This window comes from Dunckerocampus dactyliophorus, chromosome 9 (genome assembly GCF_027744805.1).
Source record: "Dunckerocampus dactyliophorus isolate RoL2022-P2 chromosome 9, RoL_Ddac_1.1, whole genome shotgun sequence".
Classification (NCBI taxonomy): Eukaryota; Metazoa; Chordata; class Actinopteri; order Syngnathiformes; family Syngnathidae; genus Dunckerocampus; species Dunckerocampus dactyliophorus.
This window is the reverse complement of record NC_072827.1, coordinates 9,051,711-9,076,467: the sequence shown is the minus strand read 5'-3', so window position 1 is coordinate 9,076,467 and position 24,757 is coordinate 9,051,711. Positions and strand designations below refer to the sequence as shown.

Below are 24,757 nucleotides of genomic sequence, written 5' to 3'. Positions count from 1 at the left end.
ATTTTTTCCATGACTGTAGTTAATTTTTTTTTTATGCAAAACAGGTGTGTGCTTCATAAAAATAAAAAATAAAAAAAGTAAAAGATGTTTCCTTTCCCCGAGGCGTTGCAAAGCCATTCTGTTAAGATGATATAGGATGATCAGTTTATCATATAGTCAAACATCAGCTTCCATACACCCCAGTTTTTCATTTTTGTCAAAAAATGCGTGCAAAAATTTTGTTTTCAACTGCTGTTGTGTTTAAAGGGCTTTATAAATAAAGTTGGTATGATAGGGCATGGTACTATTTCTGGGTCTGTGGAACGGATTAAATGGACTTACATTATTTCCTTTGTGGAAAAATTGCCTCCGTCTTCATACATTTCCTTTTTCGTCGAAACAAAAAGGTTCCACTGTAAATTTTACATTTTTGGAGCACTATTATAGTATTAACAGTTTACATACCATCTGTGATGTATCCAGAGAGACAATACAGCGAGACTCCTCTTGGGGGCACTCAAGAGCACTGGAAACGCTTGTCCCGCCTGGATTTAAAAATATACACAGTATATTATATTTCTTAAGATTGTAATAATTTGCCGTAAAACTAGGAAAAAAAATGACAAAGTAATAAAATTACTTCACAATAGGGGAATGCATAGCACAGAAACACAGTGGAATTTACAAGTCAGTTTAATATACTATTGTTGTCGATTCATGTAACTCACCTCCATATGGTATTAAACAAACGTTGTGTTTACACGCCAGTTCCACAATTTTTACGACATCGCCGTGGCAGTCTGCAAATAAATAAAACATCATTTTCAAAAATGGAGGCTATCCGTGCGTTGGATATATTAGCCTTTAAACTCTTCTACTGCAACCATGAATAAAGTATTAAAGAGTAGTAAAGAGTGAAAGTAAACACATCCTATGACAGATGATAAATAGTGTGTTTGTACTGGCAGAGCCGTCGGAGAAGGAAACGGCAGGAAAACAGGGTGTGTTTCCATTTGCTGGAGGCTTTTCCCGGGTGGGGTTCAGCCGTATGAAGTGTTGCTCTCTGTGGTGAGATGATGCGAATCAATACAAATGCATTTCACCCAATCAGAGCCCACGTCGGGTCACAGTAAGTAGTGGGGGCTGGGAGGGAGTAACACAGAGCTTCAAGGATGCACTTAACCTAGCTCAAGTGCTTTTAGCAGCAGCGAGAAATGGTATATTCTGCTGACTAATTAGACACACAGCTCATCCGAAGGATCACAGGTCAACAAATCCAAATCCCCACGTAACAGCTGGGCTTGGAGACCCGCTGGGGGACGTAAAATCTAATGGAATCGAGTAAACGCGGCGAGTCGTAAAGGACTGCTATGATCGAGGATAGTAATAACTAACTTAAGAAACAAGAGAACTCATGTAAATCCCGTTTGATCTAGACAACATTTACTTTGGCAACACAGTGCAATAGAATCCCACATCTGATCATTTCAACCGGTTCTGTTGCTATTTGACACATTAAACATGATGAACCAGATTTTACATGACAACTTTTAAGTGCTGCCAAAAACCGGTTTAGAAAGAAGCTGGGACCTACACTACTTGTGTTTTACTTATGCTCTTTGACATTTACTTGTAATGTATTTACAAAGCAGGTCTGGTTATTAGTCCTTAAAAAAAAAAAAAAAAAAAAAAAGCTGGGATGTCTGTGAATTGAATTGAATGGTTATACATTCAGTCACAAAAGTGAGTACACCCTTTGCATTTCTGCAAATGTTCCCTTCAACCTCTGCCGCAACTAAGGCAGCACTCATACGTCTATTTTACAAACAACCTCTGGCTATCAGGCTGACCACGTGCGCTCAACTTCCTTGGTCGACCATGGCGAGGCCTGGTCTGATTGGAAGCTGTCCTGTTAAAGCACTGTATGGTCTTGGCCACCGTGCTGGAGCTCAGTTTCGGGGTGTTGCAAATCTTCTTATAGCCTGGAACAGGGGGGTCCAAGTGCGGCCTGGGGGCCTTTGCCGTTCGTGGCACGTTCTAAAAATATAATTTAACACAAAAACTAAAAAAACTAAAACAAAAAAACAGCAGCAGCAAAAATTGAAAAAAAAATCAGTAATTTTACGAGAATAAAATCAAAATACGATACAATATAGTTGTAATCTAATGAGGAAAAGTTTTACGAGAACAAAGTCGGAATATTATGAGGAAAAATGTCATTTTAGTTGCACAAAAGTTGAAATATTAAAAGAAAAACACTTTTTTTTTTAAGTCGTAATATAAGAAACAGAAAAAGCTGTAATTTTTGGAAAAGTAGATTAAAAGTTATAATATTATGGAGATAAGGTCAAAATGTGATGAGATGTAATGAGTCACATCAAAAAAAAAAAAAAAAGGCTAATCGGGTTGACAGTTTAAACAGACGGTTTAACATAAAGGGCGTACTCACTTTTGTTGCCAGCGGTTTAGACAATAACGGTTGTGCGTTGAGTTATTTTGACATGGCAGCAAATTTGCATTGTTATCCAAGCTGTACACAGACCACTTTACACTGTATCAATATGTATTTAGTGTTGTCCCATGAAAGATATGATAACATGTTTGCAAAAATGTGAGGGGTGTACAGTAATCCTTCGCCACTTTGTGCTTCAAATTTTGAAGCTTCACTCTATCATGGTTTTTCAAAATTACATTGCTTATTACATCACCCTGTTTCGTGGTTGAATACAGGCTATTATTAAGCAAATTTTTGGGGGCCTAAATTAAGCATTTTTAAGCACAAAAATGGCTAAAATGACGTAAAATACAAACATAAGGCATTCAGAAGACGCAGTCAAAGAGGTTGTGAAGAAATGTAGTATTCTACACTGGTCACTATGTGTCAGTAATGTTACTGTAATGTTCAATGAGACACACAAGCGCTTGACCACCAGAACAACAGCATATGGGAGGTTTGAATGATCTCACAACAGGCACAATAGTCCCTAATAAAAACATGGGCTACTGTTGTGGCCATAACCCACAGCAAGCTAAAACTCAACTCTGAAACCCCAACGTCACTTCCTGTCCGCCCACCACTCAACTGCCCTAACACCGGAACACATTTACAGCAACACATACACGAGCACAAGTCTTATTTTCTCTTATTATGTCTACTCTAAAGGTGACTATATGGGTGCTATTTCATGTCTACAGACCTGTAATGTTTAAAAAAACATATTTAGAAGGTCACAAAAAGGTTTTCTATGCTCTAACTATGAAAATATTCCATTTATAAAGTAGGAATCCTACTTTGTGGAAATTCACTTATCACAGTCGGGTCTGGATCCAATGAATAAGGGATTACTGTACTCACTTTTGTGGCATTATGTAAAACCACCCAGGGACATTATGTGCATATTCTTTGAACCACGATATAACGCTCATCTCAAATCCAAATCCTCAATGCAGGTCAACACTGGGTGCCACCCATCCTCCTTCTGACACTTCTTGTTAAGCCTCCACTCATACATATTAATATCAGGATTTCTGCAAAAGTTTTCCCCTGCAAATAACATAAGCTGTTGATTGAATCATCCATAAAGCGTAGGAGTGAGGCAGTGCAGTAAAAGTGCAGACGTGATGCAGCTTCTGAACTCACTGGGCCACACCACCATGTCTGGAACACGACCAAATCTGCCTTCTCGCAGGGCGAAGATCTCATGTAAGCAGTGCCCTGGAAACACATCAGAGGACATGTCAGCTAAGTCAAAACGTTTGCAGATTGGCGCTGTCTTGTTTCCCGGTGAGACTCACCATGGCTGCGGAACACCCGGTCCTCTGCATCGTGCGAGAAGGGAATATCGGTGGACTTCAAATCGTCGACGAAGGCCATGTTAAGAGTGGGAGCTTGTACGGTGCTGCTGTTCAGAATGGGCTGAGACAAAACAAAGCGTTGATTTAGTTGGCTGGGTATGATTCACTGAGAATAGGATGAGAATGAAGGAAGTGCACTGACTGTTGCTGGAGTTTTGTGCTGCAGACTGGCTCCAAACGTGCTTTCAAACCAGTCTTTCAAACCGGGGATGATCAAACCACTTAATGTATATCTGGATTGGGATCAAAACAGTCTGTTTAATTTTTTTGGTGTTGAGAGGATACAGAGTTGCATGTGATTGCACAAGAGTGGTTGAGAAACATCCCATGTTGCTTCAATTACTAAATAGGGAACGTCTTTCATGCATGTCTCTTATTCTTGCTTTTACTTTACAGTCACACTGGACACACAACGGTAACTTCCATAGGGACACCACAACAAATACTATCATGCTTGCAGTACAAATAATACGCTGTATTGTGCATCAACTCTGTCATTGTGCAGTTGTACACTACATTGAACTACAATAAAAATGTTGCTCAATTAATGACTCTCTCAATCAAATGGAGCATTCTTATCTCTTTGTTTTTCTTGTATTAAATTTCGGTATCCACTAAATCAGGGGTTATCAACTGGTCTCATTCTGGGACCCGCATTTTCCCATGGTCATTATGGAGTGAGCCTCTTTATAGAGGTAAAAGCATGCAAATGTATTTTTGTGAATTTAAATATAGCCTGGAAAACACATGCATGTCATCTTTCAAACAAAACTACACTAATGTGCAAAATGTATTTCAAAGCACAATATTAAGAGGAGGAATGGAAAAGAAAAAGAGGAATGTCAACTATAAAAAAAATCAATACTATAATAATAAATTAATATTTGTACAGTATATACTGTACCAAGGAAGAAGGTCAAAAATACATTTTCAAAATATTTAGATCAGGGGTGTCAAACTCGTGCCATGGAGGGCCGAGACGCTGCAGGTTTTCTTACCAGCCAGTTACTAAAGCAGGTGATTTTAATGATCAGCACCTTCAATTTGAGGGAAGGAGCTCATCAATTAAATCACCTGCTGGAGAAACTGGTTGGAGTTCGACACCCCTGATTTAGATTTTTAAAAAATTAACAAAAAAGAAATACAAAAAATACATAAATAAACATAAATAAAAAATAATAAAATAATAATAAAATTAAAATTGACATTCAGAGTACCAGAAAATCATATTAAATAATTTAATGTCATTTTTTACTTGATGCCCACACCCACTTCTGGGTCCCGACCCATCCAGGGGCCGCCATTCCAGTCAGTGGCCCCAAAAATAGAGACATGGTGTGTGGGTGTGTATGTGTGGTGTTTGGGCAATGTGTTTTGTTTTGGGGTTTTTTCCCATGGAGTCCAGAAACCCTGGCTGCACCTCTGAACCCACCAGTTGAGAAAAACTGCACTAGATAAAGGAATAGTGCAAAACACATCACTGGGCTTTCTTTTTGGATGGTCTCTGTTTCCACAAGCAGTCAAATTAGTTCAATCTGGCGTTTACACCAATCCAGGAACATCTCAGTTATTACAAGCGTCATGTTTCCTAAAAGATTTGTCCAGGTCTTCCGTTAATGTGCAACAGTGGCTGAGGCAAGCAGGCGAAACCGGTTGGCGGCGTTGTAGCAGTTACAAATACTAGCCCCTGGATGGCAGCAGTGCGGCGCGACCGTGTAGTGTAGAAGCACTAAGCCCAGTTCACTCAGTCCGTGATGAGTAAATGATTGATTCATAACTCCAGATGAGAACATGGGGATGCTTATGAAAGATCAGCAAATGAGTGAACGAGACACTATGTTATTTGTTCTTAGCTACAACAGTGATGCCATGTGATACACGGTAGCTTACCTTTTACCAGTAAATTCTGCTTGACCTTTCTTATTGAAGAGGAACCTGGAATCGCTGTATCCCCAACCATTCCATTTCATAATCTCCTGCCTAAAACACAAATAAAAACATTAAGTGTATGGCAACCTTAATTGTTTTTGTTTCTTTTTTTTTTTACATGATTTGTTCTCTTTTCTGCAGTCGTTCAAAGTGTTCTCACACACAACTAATCAGATGATCCACACTGCACCTTTCACAAAGTATGACGTCATTGCTATCTGATTTTAGTCGGCCATTCACAACTTTCCATCCCATTCAAGGTGGGTCTTATTGTTCGGCACACTCGCAATAAGACAGGTAGCAGACAGCCACACCTCCTACTGTATGGTCTCGGGAGATATTCAATAACAAAGTGCTTGCCGTATACAGTCCCTAAAGGGTATAGAGATTTGAATTCCACCACAATCTCTGCATATATATCCCTCCAAAGTTGCACAAAACTGAGGCACACTACATACTTTACAGGGATAGCTCAGATTTTTTGACATGAAGTTGTATGACATCCACATCAGCAGTGTACTACAGCAACAGTGACACCCCCCCAACTGGTCCCGTGGGTCCAGTGCTGGATGCCTCCTCAAAAAAAAAAAAAAAAATCTGACCTCACAAAATGTTATATTTGTCTCCCGCCGTATGCCTGCGCACTGTCGCCTGTGCATTCATGTATATGTGATGTGATGTGGCCATCTTGTTTATGCATGTGTTTTGTGAGGTCTGATTTTTTTGAAGAGGCATTTTTGTGATGCAAATGTAATACTCATTTAAATGCATATTATTTTGAGAAGCCAAAGTCTTTACTTAAATGGTCCCAGCAGCTAAACGGAACTACGTTCCTCATCACAGATCTCCGACCAGAACTGGACTCACAAGACCAATTGGGGGGGAACGGTAAAAGAAGGCTCGCATTTAAACAAATATGTGCTATATAGGTAAATACTTTATCTCCAAGAGAACTCGACTCTAAAAAATAAAATGAGAAAAGTAGGCACTGAAAATACGACTTTTAACAGCGACTGGACTACTAAATATGCATTTACCAAAAAATAGTAACGCAGTGTTTTCTTTGTAAGGACCCGTGCAAGACTCGCACTTTAGTGGCTTGCTGCAGTGCAGCTGATATATGTCTGTTAACATTGACAGAGGTTAAAGATCCTTTTCATTTTTATTATTATTATTATTATTATTATTATTTTAATGATACCATCTGGGGCCGCACCGTGGTCTAGTGGTTAGCACGTTGGCCAATACAGGAACAGCCGGGAGATCGGGAAGACCCAGATTCTCCCCTGGGCATTTCTGTGTGTAGTTCGTATGTTCTCCCCGTGTGCGCATGGGTTTTCTCCGGGCACGCCGGTTTCCTCCCACATTCCCCACTCTCACTCCCAGGTGAGGTTAATTGGCGACTCTAAATTGTCTATAGGTATGAATGTGAGTGTGAATGGTTGTTTATCTATATGTGCCCTGCGATTGGCGACCCTAATGAGGATGAAGCGGTATAGAAAATGGATGGATGATACCATCTGGCCCTCAGTGTCTGCCGAGTGTCTGGGCTCTTGGACAGATGTAAAGTTACCTGAAGTAAACACACTCACATTCAAAGCAGCAGAACTATACCAACACTTTGGTTTTTGGTTTTACGTACTATCAACAGTGGTTAACTTACGTTTACATTTATGTTTTGTGCGCAGCACATTACACCATCGTTTGTCCTTTAAAACGTTTACATCTTATGAACAGTTACTAGCTTATTTTTACACTTGAATGACAGTTGAGAATGTGCAAATGTTGCTTTAAAAAAAGTCTGTACAGTACAAAAAGGGTTTTGATTGTGGAATACACTGGATAATTTCTAGTTCCTATGGGAAATTGTTCAACTGTTTGCATGCAAACATCAACAAGGTAGCAGAAGAAATCATTTTAAGCAATATAGCCAAAGCAACGAGAAGCTGGCTACAGTGCATTCTACAGACAACTCTATAGACTATAAACTATAACTATTATACAAAAACACACACTTGACTGCCTCATACGGCATTTTGGGGTGTTTTCACCCCCATCTAACTGTGCTTACTGTCATTAAGAGTGGAATTTCTCAGGCAAATACTACAGAGCTCACTGACCACCACAATTGATGTACTGTATACTTCTAAGCAACTTCTACGGATTTATTCTTTCTTATTCTTTTCTTATTTTTTATTCTTTCTTGTGTTTCCTTTCTTTTTCTTGGGAGTATGAACAGAATAAGATTTTCATTGCATGGTATAACTGCTGTTTTACCATGCACATGACAATAAAACTCTTGAATCTTGAATCTTGAATCTTTATATGTCTCAGAACCAGCTTTGCGTATCTGCTGTTATGTGAGACAGCTCAACCAGCAATACAGGATTTTTGAAACGTTATAAAACTATGTAGACAAGAAAGGCAAAGGTGAGAAATTTCCATAAGAAAATAATACATACATATTATATGCAATGTTAAAAAAATAGTATAATTCAAAATTAATAAGAATAATATATGTGGCAATAGTATATGCCACAACGTTATATGGAGTAGAAGATCATACGGAGACTTTAACAGGGCCAAATTCTTGCAACTCGGCTGCTCAATGACACTCAACTGCAGCTGTTAAATCTGATTAGACGTCAGATGACATCTCTAACTGCCAGTGGTTCCTTGAATGCAACCCAGCTGCCAATAGGTTGAAAGTCAGACCACCATGACTCTCAGCCAATCAGAACAACCGAAGAACCCCAAGTTGTATTTAGTGACTCTTCACTTTGTTGGAAAACGAAAAAATCACATTAAACTACAGTGTCAAAAGTGGAAATCCGGTTTGAAACGTCAAAAGAGTGTCTGGCTAAGTCAAAAACACATTGCGGAGTCTGCTGGTGTAAAATGTGCATTAACCCGAAACAACTCAAAATACAGTCTGTTCAATACAAACGCTCGAACAGTATATAGCGAATTTTCACCACCCACTTGCTATCCTCACACAACAGACAATTCTCCATTGTTCATTGTGTTGTCTGTTTTGTTCTTAAAATCCAAGCGAACGCCGGTGCCTGTTTATCGGGATTAATGAAATGAAGGTACTGAAGAGCCGCACCCACTTATTACAGAACTACAGCTAGCAAGAAGTCTGACCAAAACCATTTTTCATGTCTCCATCTTGGGATAGCGGTAAATATAAACACTTAAGGTTATTACTGCTCTCTTGTAGGCTACTGTCATGCTACGTTTTGATGTAACAAAGCGAGATCTACAGATGATGAAGACCCCCTCAACCTCCGCTCCATCTGAGCCTTTATGTACCTCCTCCTCGGCATCGTCTTCTCCTCCCTGGAGACATCCGCTTTGCTCCCCGGGGCTTTGCACTCGGTGGCGACAATGGCGGAGCCGCCGTGCAGTGGTTCTTGTAAATGGCCAGCAATTATCCTCAATCTCTGTTGTGCAATTCGTTGCCTGTCGGAGCCGCTGCTGGTACCGCCGTTGGACGCCATGCTGCTTCCGTGTTTGTGACGGGAGCGAGCGGAACCGTCATCGGTCAGAGGAGGGAAAGTGTGCGGCGTTCATATCCGTCGGAAAAAACTGTATTATGGCTTAACACTTTTTATCCATTTGGAAAGGGCTGCTTTTCCCGACTGTACGTATGGGTTTATAATAACTTAATATATGTTGGTTAATCGTTTATTCTGCAGTGCAATTATAGCAAATAATCTATCAAAACGTATCGTTTCATATCAATATTTTTCTTGCAGATTAATAAAGTATCTATCATTCCACATATCGTTCCCGCTTATAAAAACGACTATGTTTACCTTCTGTTTTATTTTTCACTGATTTATACACTGGTAGAGTTTTTACTACATTTGGAGGAGCACTTGAAGCTGCCACTATACGTTTTCTTCCCAGAGTGCTTTGCGACACACTACTGGTTACATACTATGGTTACATATGCGCCATGACTGCAATGACTGGAATTACAGTTGATTTTCATCAGAAGCCATCATTCTTCTTGTTTGAAAAGGAGGTTAGCATGCAAATCAACTTTGACAGTTTAAAAGGCAAACTTGGGGGTTTTAAGTAAAATGTTGGCTATTGGTAAATATTTTAGTTGGCAAAAGAAAGGGGTGAACACATTTAATTAAAACATATTGGAAATGTATTACATTTTTATTTCTTTTATTCATTTTTAATTTTCATTGGGTATTACAAGGACATAAACTGGTCTGGCTACCTTGCAGCGTATGCGTGCATTAATAAACTGCTCAATTTTTAAGACTTCTCCAAATGGGAAATTATCTGTTGTGAACTCTGTTATCTCCATGCCCTTGTTTGATGGCCACATGTTTTTTTTTAAACCTCAAATTAACCTGAACCAACATGAGTTTACTGTTTACTTTTCTACCTCACCTCCACTGAGTCACTAGACCAGCATGACTACTGTTTCCATATGGCACACTGCAGCAGCTCCGCAGTAATGATTTAACGTGTAGGAACGAGCAGCAAGGGCACTAAAACACAGGATTCTAACTCAGTCATTTATGAACAGGAAAGACTGGACACATCGGGGGAACTTTAATTTCATAAAAACAAACATTGTAGCAAATATCCAGATGTTTGAGGATGTATTTCCCGCATGGCCAAAAGACTTAACTTCCAAAACAAAGTTCTGTAATGCACTGACTGCGAGCAGTGAGAGTCTGAGTGTATCACAGAACTTTATTTGGAAAGCCACAGTGCCACCTCACAGGTTTGTCTTCATCCAGCAGAGCGACATGGGGCTCCTTTGACCTGCAGCAAAGCACAAGAACCAGGGTATATAGCAACGTTGTAACTTTCATGCTTATAATGTATTTTCATAAACTTTTAGTGCAGAATAGTCCATAAGGACTGGGCCTCCAGGAATGTTTGAAGCGTGGTGGGTCTTCCAGACCATCAAGCAGGTACAGCAGGCCAGATGGAGTCTTTTGCACATCTGTGCATTAGTTATAATACACAGGCCACTTCAAGCCTGACCATATGCTTGCTATAAAGATATTTATTCTAAATTTACAGTTATGGCTTAGTTCAGCTTAGTCCTGCTACCTGTTGAGCCTTGAGGATTCATCAGGCCTTGCAGGGGAACCAAAAATAAAGTACACAAAGTGCAAAGCAGCCATTTGGAACACTTGCCACCCCAGCAACATTCACTTGACAGCAACTTTTTCAGCAGAGGAATGTCTGAAATTATAGGTTTTGCATGATAGGATAAAGGTAAAGTGGCTAAATATGTAGCCATACTGTACCTGTGAGGTAGACGTAAGCGGTCAGCTGCAGGAGCCAAGCAGTCTGCTTGTAAAAATGCAAAAAGTCTACCAAAAAAAAGTGAGGACGTAGCAGGCCACGGTGAGATCACCCGCGCCAGGGCCGTCTTCTTTGCTTGCAGTTGATGTGCTGACGTGCAAGCGCACCCAAGTCGTGAGGTGGCTTCAGACGCCTTTTTACCTTTTCTTCTCCTTGCGAGTCCTGCGTGCAGTTGACTAAATGCAGCTGGAAGAATGTCGACGTGGAGCTGCCAAACGTGAACGCGTGTTCATGAGCGCGCTTCACAGGAGAGAGAGAGAGAGCATGCAGGGCTGGGGGGGGGGGGGGGGGTGGGGGGGAGAAAGAGGCTTTTTTGTGTCATTTCACGCCGGTGGACTTCACTTTACTGTGAGCTTCTTTGCACATAGGTGACAGAGGCAGCACTTTTAGCCTTTTTTGTAAAGCTGTTTTAGAATACACAACACTGAAGAGCTCTGTAAATACTGAATATCAACAATTGTGCCACTGCAAAGAAAACGATGCTTTTAAAAGAGACTGATATAGTTACTCAATATTGTGGTTTTTATTTGCTACATGGACGTCACCAGGTCTATTTTAGGGTGGCTTGAGCCCCCCCCCCCATAAAGTTCATAACTCCCCTATAATTATAGCTAGATTTTTTTTTTCCCTGTAAAAAAAATTGTTCAAGCAGGCACTTAAAGATACTTGTATGCAACTCGCTTCATATTCCATTTTTTTCAACCAAAAAACTATAAGAACAGCATGTGTTGCCAATAATGGTTTAAAACATGGGTGCCCAAAGTTCAGAACGTTTTTTAGTTTTTTTATTAGCCCTCAGCAAATTGTAAAAATACAATTAAACCATAAAACAGCTACAAAAAACAACAGTAAAAGCAGTAATTTTACAAGCATAAAGTTATCATTTTTTTCTGTAAAGTAAAAATATTACGAGAATAAAGTCATAACATGATGAGAAAAAAATGTATAAGAAAAAAGTTGAAATATTTGACAGCGGTACTAGCCGTCTAGCTAAAAGCCCCAATTGTCAGCTTGATGTCCAGCGCGACTCTTGCTGCATGAGGGATCCACACAGCTGCACTGCCTGGCACCTGTTACACGGGCGTTCAGAACCTGGAGCCGCTGAACGAGAGTCGAGAGCGCTAGCCATCACACTAAAAGCCCTGGTTGTTAACTCAATGTCCGGCACGACTCTTAAGGTGTCAGGGACTGAGGTTTACCACTGTACTTTCGCACAGCCAATCTTGTAGATAGGCAAAGATGCAGATCCTGATGTCGTTGGCATCCAGGTTTTCACATATGAAATTATAATGTAATGTTTCCTACGTTTACGTTTACGAGGGGAAGAAAATATACAGTATAATTGTAATCGGATATTTGTTTAGCAGTGGTGGGTGGTGCATTTGTTACCTGGGCCTTCAGTGGGGACTTAATCCACCTCTTAATCCTGTGACGTCCCTGCTGAGGCTGCTGGGGTTCTCAGATGTCTTTGACGGTCTTTGTCCCATCCCATGAGGTAGGTTGTCACAATACCACCATTATTATGTTGCAATTATACAAACCATCAATAATGTATTACAGAAAGGCATTTTACATATTGGGTTGAACACCATTATTACTTAAGCATGAAACCCAGGTAACCCTTTATCTTCCAATACATCACCATACGCCTGAGTTACATTTTGACTAGTTACTTCAAGCATTACGAAGCTTCTGCCGCTGCCTGTAACTTTGGTGCGTGGCGAAATGTAACAAGTGTCAGACAGCTACAAACCCCTACGCTACAAAATCATCTGGAGCGCCACACAATCAATAACTATCTAAATAACATGACAAAAACATAAAAACTCACCAGAGTATGCTCCAGCTTGTAAGCACCGGTCTGGAAGTGGCAAGCAAACCCTTTCCCGGGCTGAGACAAGCCAGCTAGCTTTGGGGTATATACACTCCTGAACAAAATCTTAGGACCAGTTGAAAAATTGCTAGAATTTGCATTTTGCACATTTGGATCTTAATGAGGTTTTAAGTAGAGCTACAATATGCAAAAACATGAAGGGGGAGTGACACAAAAAGCATTTTGAAAAAGTAATTTATTGAAAACAACAATTAAACTGAACTAGACTGTTTATCAGCTGATCAAAAAATAACAAAAAACTCTCCAAACCAGAACAAAAAATGTTCTCAGTAGGACTCAGCAATGAGAAGCTCCACCGTTCTTGTTAATCACTTCAAAAATTGCTTCGGGCATGCTTGATGCGAGTGTTTCCAGGAGGCTAGTGGGAACATTGCTCCAAGTGGTGAAGATGGCTTCACCAAGGGCATCAACTGTCTGGAACTGATGGCCATTTTTATAAACTTCCCTTGCCATCCATCCCCAAATGTTCTCTATGGGATTTAAATGAGGGGAACATGCAGGATGGTCCAAAAGAGTGATGTTATTCTCCCTGAAGAAGTCCCTGGTCAAGCAAGCATTGTGAACTGCAGCGTTGTCCTGTTGAAAAACCCAGCTGTTACCACACAGACGAGGGCCCTCAGTCATGAGGGATGCTCGCTGCAACATCTGCATGTAAGCAACCACCGTTTGACGACCCCGCACCACCTGAAGGTCCAGTGTCCCACTGAATGAAAAAGAGAAAACATCTCAGGTGGGATCTCCTTGTCATGCCAGTAACGTTGGAAGCCATCTGGACCGTCAAGGTTACATTTTTTCTCATCAGAGAATAAAACTTTTTTCCACCTTTCAATGTCCCATGCTTGATGCTCCCTGGCAAAGTCTAAACGAGAAGTTTTGTGGCGTTGAATTCCTTTTTTGTTTTTTAAAACCTTTTCCCACAGATGCCGTCTGATGGTTATTGTGCTGCAGTCGGCACCAGTAAGGGCCTTAATGTGGGTGGAAGACTGCCACTCCCCCTTCTTGTTTTTGCATATTGTAGCTCTACTTAAAACCTCATTAAGATCCAAATGTGCAAAATGCTAATTCTAGCGATTTTTCAACTGGTCTTAGATTTTGATCAGGAATGTATATGGGATATATTGAGCTTTTCTGGAAAAGTCCGCCTTGAAAATAGATTTTTAAGACTGTCCAATTTCTCCTCCTCCTCCATCAGCCATTGTCGGCTTTAATGTGTGCAAATCGCTACAGACTAGGCACTTGTCTAACTTATCAACCAGCCAGCACTACTCATTCTGAAGGCCCTGGGCAGATTATGTTGACATGGCAACACATAAAGGCTGAAATCTAATTGGACAAAAAAAACATACGATCCTAACAATTTCCACCAAGGGCCACAAACAGAAAAATTTAATGATGCGAGGCCACTCTGATACAATTTGTGCATTTAAGATGGTAAAACCAATTCAATGTAGGTCAATTTACAACAGTACCTCGGTTTATGTAATTAATTTGCTCCAAAAGGTCCGACAAAAACCAAAACATACACAATTTTGAACAGTTCTTGCTAACAGAGGCATATGTCTTTTATTTGTTTGATATAGCCGAAAAGCCGTCAAAAAGTTCATTCACCACATCAAGCATGCATGAATGTTTTGGCATATTCGCCACCTGTGAATGGTTTTCCATCTCTCACTATTGCTGAAGAACCAGCAAAGTTGGTCAGCTTGTCGGCTCCATGCATGGAATTGCTGCTTGCACTCTAGACCGTAGCTCTTGACATGCCTTCTTCCGGCTGCTCCACGCTGGATATTTAGATGCAAATGTAGCATGGTGTGTGTCCAAGTGCTGCTTTATATTTCACTGTTTCATCGACTAAAATTTTATCACTAAACATTAGACACACTGTCAGACCTGCTCTCCCCAAGAAGGCGAATTCCTCTGTCCATCCGTGCTGAAATGCACGGTACTCCTCATCTTTCTTTCTTTTTGCCATCCTCTTCGTCAAAAGTTACTGACCTCTCAGTGACCCGGTAGGCTACTGCATTATCCCACTAGAAAAGCACTCGGAGAGTGCAGACAGCGCCAAAGTTCCCCCCATATTGTATATTGTATATATAAATATTTGTCCTACATTTATAACATGGTAACGTTAGCATGCTAACACCTAGCATGATAGTGCTAAGTGTTTATATATACAGTATGTGTCTACCCATGAAAATTGTGAAAAATGCTAACATGCTAATGTTATCATGCTAATACCAAGCATGATAGCGCCATGTACCGGGAAGGCTAAATGTCTCAAATGAGTTGAGAATTTTGACTTTGGAATGGTCTGAATTGGTTGAGAAATGTGGAAGTAGTTAGATCAAAGGCATTTTGCATTCCGAAAAATGGGAATGAAAAAAATGGGAATGTTTTTTTTTTCCCCAGTATAACTATAGGTAGCATGAATGTGTTGAACAGTTTGATGTTGGAATGGCTTGAATCAGCAGTAGTAGCAGGAAATTCGTTTTACGGGAAAATGTGAATTTTGGGAAAATTTTGAATTGTGGATTTTGGATCACCCCCAAAATGTAATCAGTTCTTCCATATCCCATTTCCGACAAGTCCTGAAAATGTCCTCCAAATCGATTGAGAACATTTTAAGTTATTCTGAACAAAACTGACAGATAAACGCCGCAAAAACATAACCTCCGCGCTGCGCTTGCGCTGTGCTTGGCAGAGGTAATCATAATTTGGCCCCATACTTAGCAGTCACACGATTTAAAAAAAAGCACGGACTGTGAGTGAGCATCGCATTGGGTGCTTTGTATTGGTACAGAACAGCTCAAACAAACAAGTTTGTTACATGCAACATTGTACAAAAACTGAAACCAAAATTTGGGCGAAAATGGTCATTGAAAACCGCATTACCACGTTTACACTTGCACAGCAGATTTGAAAAAGAGTAGGAAGAAGCAGAGGTTCTTTAATCCCACACCTTCTCTGTGTCACAGCAATTACAATAATTTGTTCACTTCCTGTGTTCAAATATAAGCCAGTTTACCATTTATTAAACAATAACATGCGATGTATAATGGTAGAGTTGATAGAGTCTGTACAGCGTGCACAGTACTATAAATAAAGAAGTAAGAGTTGACTGAACAGTACATAATATATAATACCTTAATTATTAATAAAAAAAATGAAGAGTAAATGATGAGTCAAAATCACAATAACAAGTATGAAGCAAATGAAGCGGATTTAGATACGGCATGTACAGCAGGGGTGTCCAAAGTGCGACCAGGGGGGCATTTGCAGCCTGTGGCTCATTTTTTTACTGGCACATTATAGAAATAAAACTAAACAAACCACACACAAAAAAACCCCAGCAAAAATGGGAAAAACAGAGCACAAAGGAACAATGTAAAAAGGAAACTCTGAAATGTTGATATTCATAACTAACAATAATGCAAAGCCTCCTTTAATGTTGGTGTTTGTTTTAAAAGGTACATAAAATGTCAAAGTGGCCCCACATAGCCTTTGATTCTTCAGTACGTAACCCCCTCTGTGTTGTATCGGGCTATTTTGCAACCAGCTGTGATCTAGATAACCTGCAAAGAATAATCCCGCTTTTTTAAAGTCACTGACAAGACAAATATGCAATGATGAATATATAAATTAACTCGTGCAACCACAACAGGTTTGTGGGGCTTACTAGTGCTTCCCTTGTTTGCAGTCAATAACTAGCAGGGGGCGCTGTGAAACTACCAACACTTTTTATGGCGTACTTTACTTAAAAGTGTCACAGTTTAAATTCACTCTTAATCATAATTAGTCATAATCACTCTTAGTCATAATTACGGGTAATTTAACTAATAGTGTACGACTCAACGTGTGGAATACGGCTGCTATTAGTTAGCTGTATTGTACAAGTGTACATTGAAATTTCATTCGGTACTCATCGGGTTAAGGTGCCAAGCTCCGGCCGGCCCATGAGGCATGTGAACCGGCTAGAAGGGGCGGGGGACGACCCGGGAGCGGAAGCTCGGCTTTGTGGGCTGGGCTTTATTTGTCGTAATGTTGGTTGGATAAGAGGAAGCAATATTTTCCCCACAATTCAGACACCGACACGGACTATCGGCTGGTCGTTTTTTTCCCACCTAGAGACCGAGGAAACTAAACCATTTTGCCCGTTTTTAGGCGAGTGTTAGCGGCGGGACAGATGTCCATGATGATGGAAATGGAGGTGATGCATTCCGGCCAACAGGTACATAAAACGGCAGTTTGTTAAAATGACATATACTGTGCTACCATTCAGATGCTACCTTCAATATTATGTGGCTAAATAATATAAAATACGTCACAATGCACATTTAAATTGATTTTCCCATCTGTTCTGCAAGTCATGAAGTTGTGACGTATTTTCTTGACAGGAAGTAAAGCGAAAGAATATTTTTGCTGTTTTGTTTTGTTGTTCAAAATATCACATTTGCCTTCAGCTCGTCATGTTAAAGAGAAAAGCGGCGTTGTTTTGTTTTAAAAGTTGGTAACTGACATGTGATCTCCTATCTGATACGGCCAATAACGTGGAGGTGGAACCAGTTCCAACCAGACTGAGTGTCAGCTGAAACATAATTTATTACGATGCTTCTGGAACTAAAAAGTATACCAAATTGTAGAGTATGGGGCCAGGAAAGAAAACTCTACATTCTACATTTGATGCTGAATAGAACATGCCCACCTTCACGTTCACTGGACAAAACATTAGGTACACCATCCAATGAAATCCAACTGAGCAAAAAGACAAAACAAAGATAATGTTCACTTTTTGATGTGTGTGCATATTATGGGTTGCTTTCTACCGACGATAACAGCCAAGCAAAAGACTAAATTGAACTGTTGATGGACATGAAGTGCGGGCCGGGGCCATTTGCGGAGTCAAATTAAACAAAAAATCTATAAATATGAGCAAAAGGATGCATAATTTAACAAGAATAAGTTGAAAGTAATTATTTGTCTTTTAATACATATGTACCTCAGTTTTTATTATTCATTCAAAAACCGAAACGTACAACAACCGAAGCAATTTTTCCCCATAGGAAATCATGTCAATCCAATTAATCCATTCCAGACACCCAAAAAATAATAACAAATACATTTGATAGAGCATAATTAGCCTTACATGCCCAAAGCAATGCAAAAATAATAATAAAATGGCTAAATGAACATTGAACATGATCACTTTCACCTTTTATTGAAGACCTGTTGGCAAAGACGGCGAGAAGCAGTGAAGGAGACAAGGAGGGGACGCCGATGAGTTATTGGTTGAATTTCAATAGTGTTTGTTACGAGCATTATTGAAGTGCTGGCACTCACAACTTTCTTTGGCCCCATGGTGGGTTATTGAGCAGTCACGCTCAATACAAAATGAACAGACAGTGAGTGAGCAACGTGTAGGGTGCTTTGTATGGGTACTTAATTCCGCGGAATGATAGTTTGTTATGCGCAATATTGTACGATAATCGAGACGTACAAAAAATATTGCAGAAAATGAGGGTATTCGAAGACTGTGCATTTTTGTACATAAAATGTGTATCGAAATGGCCCCGTCATCCTTTGATTTTTCAGTAAAAACTGGACTTCTTACACTGAACAGGTGTTCCTAATGTTCCTAGCATTGACTGCGAATAAGTAACGTGGGGCTACAAGCATATAAGGATCAGTGGATGAGCTGCGGGCTGTTTTGGAACATGTGTGTTCCATCATGGATGGTCAAGGGTGCGTGTCTGCTGATGTATGATAAAAGAGGCAAGTTCCCCTTTCAGGCCCTTCTTGTTGTTTTCTTTTTCTTTCTTGTAAAACAGTACTGAAAGGAACTGTTCAATGAACAACCCAGACGGCAAACACACAGACACACACACAAACGCACTTTTCAACTCTTACCCAGTTGGTGTTTAAAGTGTGAAGTGTTCTCCTAATGTATTAGTAATGCTTTAACGTTATGTTCCCTGTTAAGTGAAGAAGAGTTTGTTTGCTCACAAACACAACGCTGGCACGGAGAACCGGGAAATATGGCCGTATTTATTTCCTAGTTCCTTGTTGTGGTGCCAAGTGAGACTTGGTGACAGTTGATAGACTGTTTTGGTTTTCCACAACCTAAATGCACAGCATAAGCCGTGTTGTTCATTCTTTTCGGTGTATATATAAACCACTTTATGGATAATGCCAGTGAAAGGAGTCTCTGTCAGACATGAGATTGTTGTTTCAAGTCGCTCATATGACCTGTCGTGTGAGATAAAGACCAGCAGGGTGTGTGTCTTGTTCCTAAGAAGTTAATGTTGACTTCTATAGAAATTGTGTTGTGACATCTCCTCTCTTGTGCATACCCTGAGCAGCCATGACGTCTGGTAGCGTGACCAGCCGGCCTGGTGGGGGCAGATGTCCTTGTGAGTAAACTTGGCATCTTCCAGGTGATGCAACACTGATGCAAGAGTGCGTACACAGTATTTGGTTCAGCTTTGAGCCCCCGTGAACCTCATGTGTGGTCCCTTTGTTGGGATATATCTGAAAGCAATATGAATTTTCACCCACATTCAGTTCACATGCTGACACATTTGCATGGATGTTGGCTTGATGCAACATTCCGGGGGCCTTGTGAAATGGTTTCCTTCTGTAAATAAGCTCTGGCTGTTAACTCTGAAGTGCGCTGTGAGGTTTATCTTTGAATGTCCTTGTTTAAAAAGGCCATCTTCGTAAATCAAATCTTTTTAGCTTTTAGTGCTGTCCAGTCATGTTTTAGGTGTAAACATTAAAATGGGGCAGCCTGATGAGCTGCAAACACTCATCTGGTGAAATTATACCACTTATTCAAATAATGCCGTCTACTACATTTATAAACTTAAGGACACAAATGTACAAATTTTTCGTACATGGCACACATTTAGACCCTTTATCTCTTTCACTGCCCAAGTCTTTTGCTTTTTTCGCGGGAGCAACGGATCAAAGTGTTATTCATCTTGTGTGTGAATTTCTGACTTGTAGGCAGTGTACTTCTGCCCCAGTAGGGGGCAACAGTTGCTTTTTCCTTCAACTGGCAGCGACGAATTGTGCCTGAAGAAGACGGATTGTGGGTTGAGAGAGGAAAATGGCGAAACCCATGCAGAAAACGAGCGGAGACAAAAATAATACAGGAAGCTAACGCTGTCACAGAGCTTGTCTGGCGGTGGATCTGCCTTTACTAGTGGCGCGATCACGAAAGATGTAGGTGACGTAGGTGAAGCAGTTCAGAGTCGCGTGACTCAGAACCCAACCCTGATTCTTCTGACGAGTGGCTGCCGTCCGGATCGGTCAGCAGCAGGGATCCATCACCACATCCAGCAGACCCCACCGACACTCTGCTTGAATTTGCTTCTAGCAATAAAAGCTTGTTTTCTCTGTTTTTTGGTCAAAATCAGGTGTTGAAGCTCATTTATGTAGTCCTAAAACTCAATATTTTGTGGGTCTTGAAAGTTCAGCAAAAATGCCCAAAAACTCTGGCAGTATGGAGCTCTCTGCTCTGAACATGGCTGGCAGTCAATGGGTTAAATATGCCTTGTTGCTCTCCAGGTATGCATTAAGTTGCATTTTGCCCGTTTCAGTTGAGTCAAAAAATCCTCGAGCGGCGGTGACGCTGACCGTAAAGACTGCGAGTGGTTGGCTTGTAGTAACGTTATTCCGGATATGTACAGTAATCTCTCCTTTAATCGCGGTTAATTGGTTCCAAACCTGAGCGTTATAAGGAAATTTCCGCAAAGTAGGAGTCCTTATATATAAGGGGAGTGTTTTCACAGTGGCTTTGAATGCGTCTTCGGAATGCCTGAAAAATGAAATTGAACTGAAAATGCTTAATTTAGAGCGAAATATATATATACAATTTTTCTTAAATATGCATTTTTTTTAATAGGCCGTATTCAAACGTGATCGTAATAAGGCAATTGCCACGAAGTAGTATTGCTTACTGAAAATAGGGATGCAAATCTCTATGTGATAGATGATTCGATTCGAATCTCGATACTCAGGTAGCGACACGATATTTTTAAAAAACAGAAAGATTCAAAACAATTCGATGCAGTATACAAACGATACGATTCGATTCATTTCTATGGTTAATGTTGATGTTAACCTTACATTGTAAAATAAAGATGGCAATTATATTAAAGTGGCATTCTTACAGTATTTCTAAATGTGTAAAAGAGCACATCATATCCCCAAGCACGCTGTAAGGCACTGGTGAAAGTAAAGTCAACAGAATAACTTGTCAAATGTATATATTGTTTGGAGATTGAACAAAAAAAAGACTTGCTGAATGAACATCTTTTTCGTTGATGGGATCAATTGTTTTACGTTCTATATTTTCTATCTATATTTTTATAGCTGTTAAATTTGGATTTGGAACATTTAAGGTTTTACATGTCTTGATGTTGCTAGAAATGGAAGTGGAGCCACCAAACTAAGTGTTGTTGTATACTGTGTGCAATGACAATAACCAATCTATCCACCTATATAAAATATAACAATGAAAAAACACAATTCTTAACCTTCAGTCCAATTAATAATACACAATAAATAAATAGTGCAAAGCCCCTTAAATAATGGCACATCTCTTCCAAACACATAACTAAATAGAACTATTTGTCCCATGGTGTAATGAAAATACTGTTTTTAGCTTGGAAAAGTAAAAAATCCCATACTCAAAATGTCATAACAATGGTAATCCTACAACATTTCGGACTGAGCATGGTGTTCTCAACACTCCAGAGGCAACATTTCAAAGTAATCAAGTTAAAAAGCATAAGAGTTACTATAGAGCGTTCCCTCGCTATAACGCGGTTCACTTTGCGCGGCCTCGCTATTATAGATTTTTTTGGTGTTGGCTAAGGGACTGTAGACCATCAATCAAGCCCCTCCATGCCATGTGTCCTGTACAGTACAGAATGCGTTCAGCTTGCCTAATTTACACAATTGTTAGATCGCTAGCAGTGTGGCTCTGTAGTGCTGTATGTTTGCAAGTTTTCTCCCCGACAAAACTCACAATGTTGACTAAACGCTCTGCCCCCGACAAAGGCACCTCTAGTTGCACAAAAAGTTGGAATTCTGGACATGCTGAAGGAAGGCAGAAGTTACGCAGCTGTAGGGCGCCATTACGGAATAAATGAACCTTTGGTTTGTACCGTAAAGAAGGAGTAAAATAACATAAGGACGACAGCAGCAATACATTTTAACAAGGATGCAAAAAGGGCTTTAACTGTCCATGAGTAGTCACCATGATATTGATTGTGATACATGGGGCACATCGTGATTGATACCACAGCTTTCCACAGTTCATCTCGGAGTGTATGAACAAAACATGGAATGTGGCTAATACATTACATATCAGTTGTTTATTTGTAGCTGTTTATATGCATGTTCTTGCTTCCCAGTCAGTACTTTTTGCCACAACCTTCAACAACAAACATGTGAGGCATGATTTATAACCTAGCGTTAATATTTTCAAAACTAACAACACAGTAGCAGCACCAGCACCTCTCGGGAGTGGCTTGAGACATTGAGTACGCCTTCAGCCAGGCATTGTGTTAGTTCCCCAAAAGTATAACTCTTCGTGTTAGCTGCTACAATAACAATATTGCTGTAGCTTGCTTAATATACAGGTCCGTTATGTAAATGGAACACTGTTGGCATTTTTTTTTTTAGGGCTTTAAAGTCGAAATAGGTGCCTCCCATGACGTGCAATGTTCACGCTAACCCGTTTTCTCTCGTTAGAACGCACAGAAAAGGGAAAGAAATATGTGTTCATGTTTCACATAAGGATTGTGGATGATAGGCAAAATTCCCCAAAAAGTGCAGTTTTCCTTTAATTTCAGCAAAAAATACGTAAAATTTGCATATTTTTTGACTAATAGGTTGTATTCAACCACAAAACAGAATGGTTTATTAATTAATATTTCCGTGATAGAGTGAAGCCACGAAATTCAAAACGCAAAGTGGCGAGGGATTACTGCATACGACACGTTCAGAGGTAGGACGGCCCAACTCCGCCAATGCTTTCTACTCTGATTCCGGTTCTACTGACAATTGTCATGCAATGATTCGTTCCAGCTGCAATAACATTCCCCTTCTCTCTTAATTACCATTGTTCCCTGGCGACGGTACGCTAAAAAGCTAAATAGTCAACTAGAGAACATTACGCGCTCCACGCAAGAGCAGGGGTGTCCAAAGTACTTGCAACATATCTTCAAGGTTGGCAGGTCTGCAAGTGTGCCAAAAGTCAAGCTGCGGCAATTGTCGTTGATTAATCGATTGTCCAGTTAATCGACAACTATTCTCAAATGTGAATTTTTTGTACTTTCCTTTGTCATCCAAGAAAGTAGAACTATTATCTTTCTGTTCGTCTAGGGCCTAACCGATGACTCGATTAATCGAAACAACAAGCTTCCGATTAATCGACAAAAGAAAATAATCGTTAGTCGCAGCCCTTAAGACTACTTGCGCTGAGACGACACATAACGGTAGAGTAGCGTTTAAAGCGGAGAAAGACAATTATTGCAGCCAGGCGACTTCTCGAATCACACTTTTTCGTATCGTGTAATAAGAAGTTAACCGCGATGTCCTCAAACTAATTCAAGCCAAAGTAAAATGGAGCGTGAATGTTGTTTATGTCAATTTGAAAAATTATACCTTCATGTTCTAAGTGTGAAAAGGAGTTTACTACTATGGAAACAAAATAAAACAACTCAAAATGCTTGGAAGTGTAGCATTTAACAAAGTGGAACGAATTAATGACGAAAACGGAGGTACCACTGTAACTGCGATTGCATCTTTTATATTGTACTTATATTTATATTTTATATTGTTGATATTGTACTGATGTGCTGTGACAAGTTGCCACGCTACGTCATAATAACGTCCATTTTCAGTTCTGGGAATCCTCTGAGGTAGCAAACAAAAAAAAATATTCTGTAGATGCTAACTGAGCTGAAGTGTCGTGAAAGTTATGGTCTTGTGTAACACCAAGCACAGTATGACAGTTCACCCGCTGAAGAGTTAAAAATACAGTGGAACCTCTGTTTTTATTATTAATTTGTACCAAAAGGTTAGATGAAACCCGAAATGTATGAAAGTCCTGTCAATTTCTTCCATAGGAAATAATGTAAACCCAAATAATCTGTTCCAGACACCTAAAAATATGAACAAAACCAAAATTAACGAGAATTAGTTTTACATGCACAGAACAGCACAGGGCAAACGGACTCGTTTGTTCCGTGCAGTATTGTACAAAAACTGAGACGGCGTACAAAAACATTTTTACAGAAGATTTTCAAGGTAAACCAAATCATGTATGAGAACAGTCAAAATTTTTGCGACGAAAACCAGTCATATGAAAGCAGGGGCGTACGAAAACCGAGGAGATATTTTTGCGAAAATTCTTGAAAAATTTTTTTTTTGGCATATTAAAAAGAAAGCGCAGACAATGAGTCAGCAAAGCATAGGGTGCTTTGTTTGGGTTGGCTTTGTTCACTCGATTTCGTGGAACGATACAGTACAGGGCGAACGGATTAGTTTGTTACATGCAATATGGAACGAAAACTGAGACAGTGTACAAAAACGGAGGCGAAATTTTTGAAGGTAAACCAAATAATCGAAAAACCAAGAGAGGGAGTCAGCAACATGCTTTGTTTGGGCACTCAATTACGTGGAACGATACAATACAGGGCAAACGGACTAGTTTGTTATGTGAAATATTGTACGAAAACT

The 24,757-nt window shown here is 40.0% G+C and overlaps 2 protein-coding genes across 3 annotated transcripts in view; one reads left to right on the top strand and one right to left on the bottom strand.

Moving 5' to 3' along the window:
- The window catches only part of agps (alkylglycerone phosphate synthase), a 45,746-nt gene extending 36,450 nt beyond the window's left edge, over positions 1–9,296 (bottom strand). The window contains exons 1-7 of the mRNA XM_054787313.1: positions 9,079–9,296; positions 5,725–5,814; positions 3,977–4,067; positions 3,775–3,895; positions 3,620–3,694; positions 708–779; positions 445–524 (exon numbers count right to left, since the gene is read on the bottom strand). Coding sequence (XP_054643288.1) covers positions 445–524; positions 708–779; positions 3,620–3,694; positions 3,775–3,895; positions 3,977–4,067; positions 5,725–5,814; positions 9,079–9,266 — 717 coding nt within the window. The 5' untranslated portion in view covers positions 9,267–9,296. The remainder of the gene's footprint in view (positions 1–444; positions 525–707; positions 780–3,619; positions 3,695–3,774; positions 3,896–3,976; positions 4,068–5,724; positions 5,815–9,078) is intronic.
- A 7,715-nt stretch (positions 9,297–17,011) lies between these two features.
- Positions 17,012–24,757, top strand: part of nfe2l2a (nfe2 like bZIP transcription factor 2a) — a 25,531-nt gene continuing 17,785 nt past the window's right edge. Inside the window, exon 1 of one of the 2 annotated variants that reach the window (XM_054786133.1) lies at positions 17,012–17,234. In XM_054786133.1, coding sequence (XP_054642108.1) covers positions 17,190–17,234 — 45 coding nt within the window. In that variant the 5' untranslated portion in view covers positions 17,012–17,189. The remainder of the gene's footprint in view (positions 17,235–24,757) is intronic. The other variant, XM_054786134.1, reaches the window with a different exon arrangement.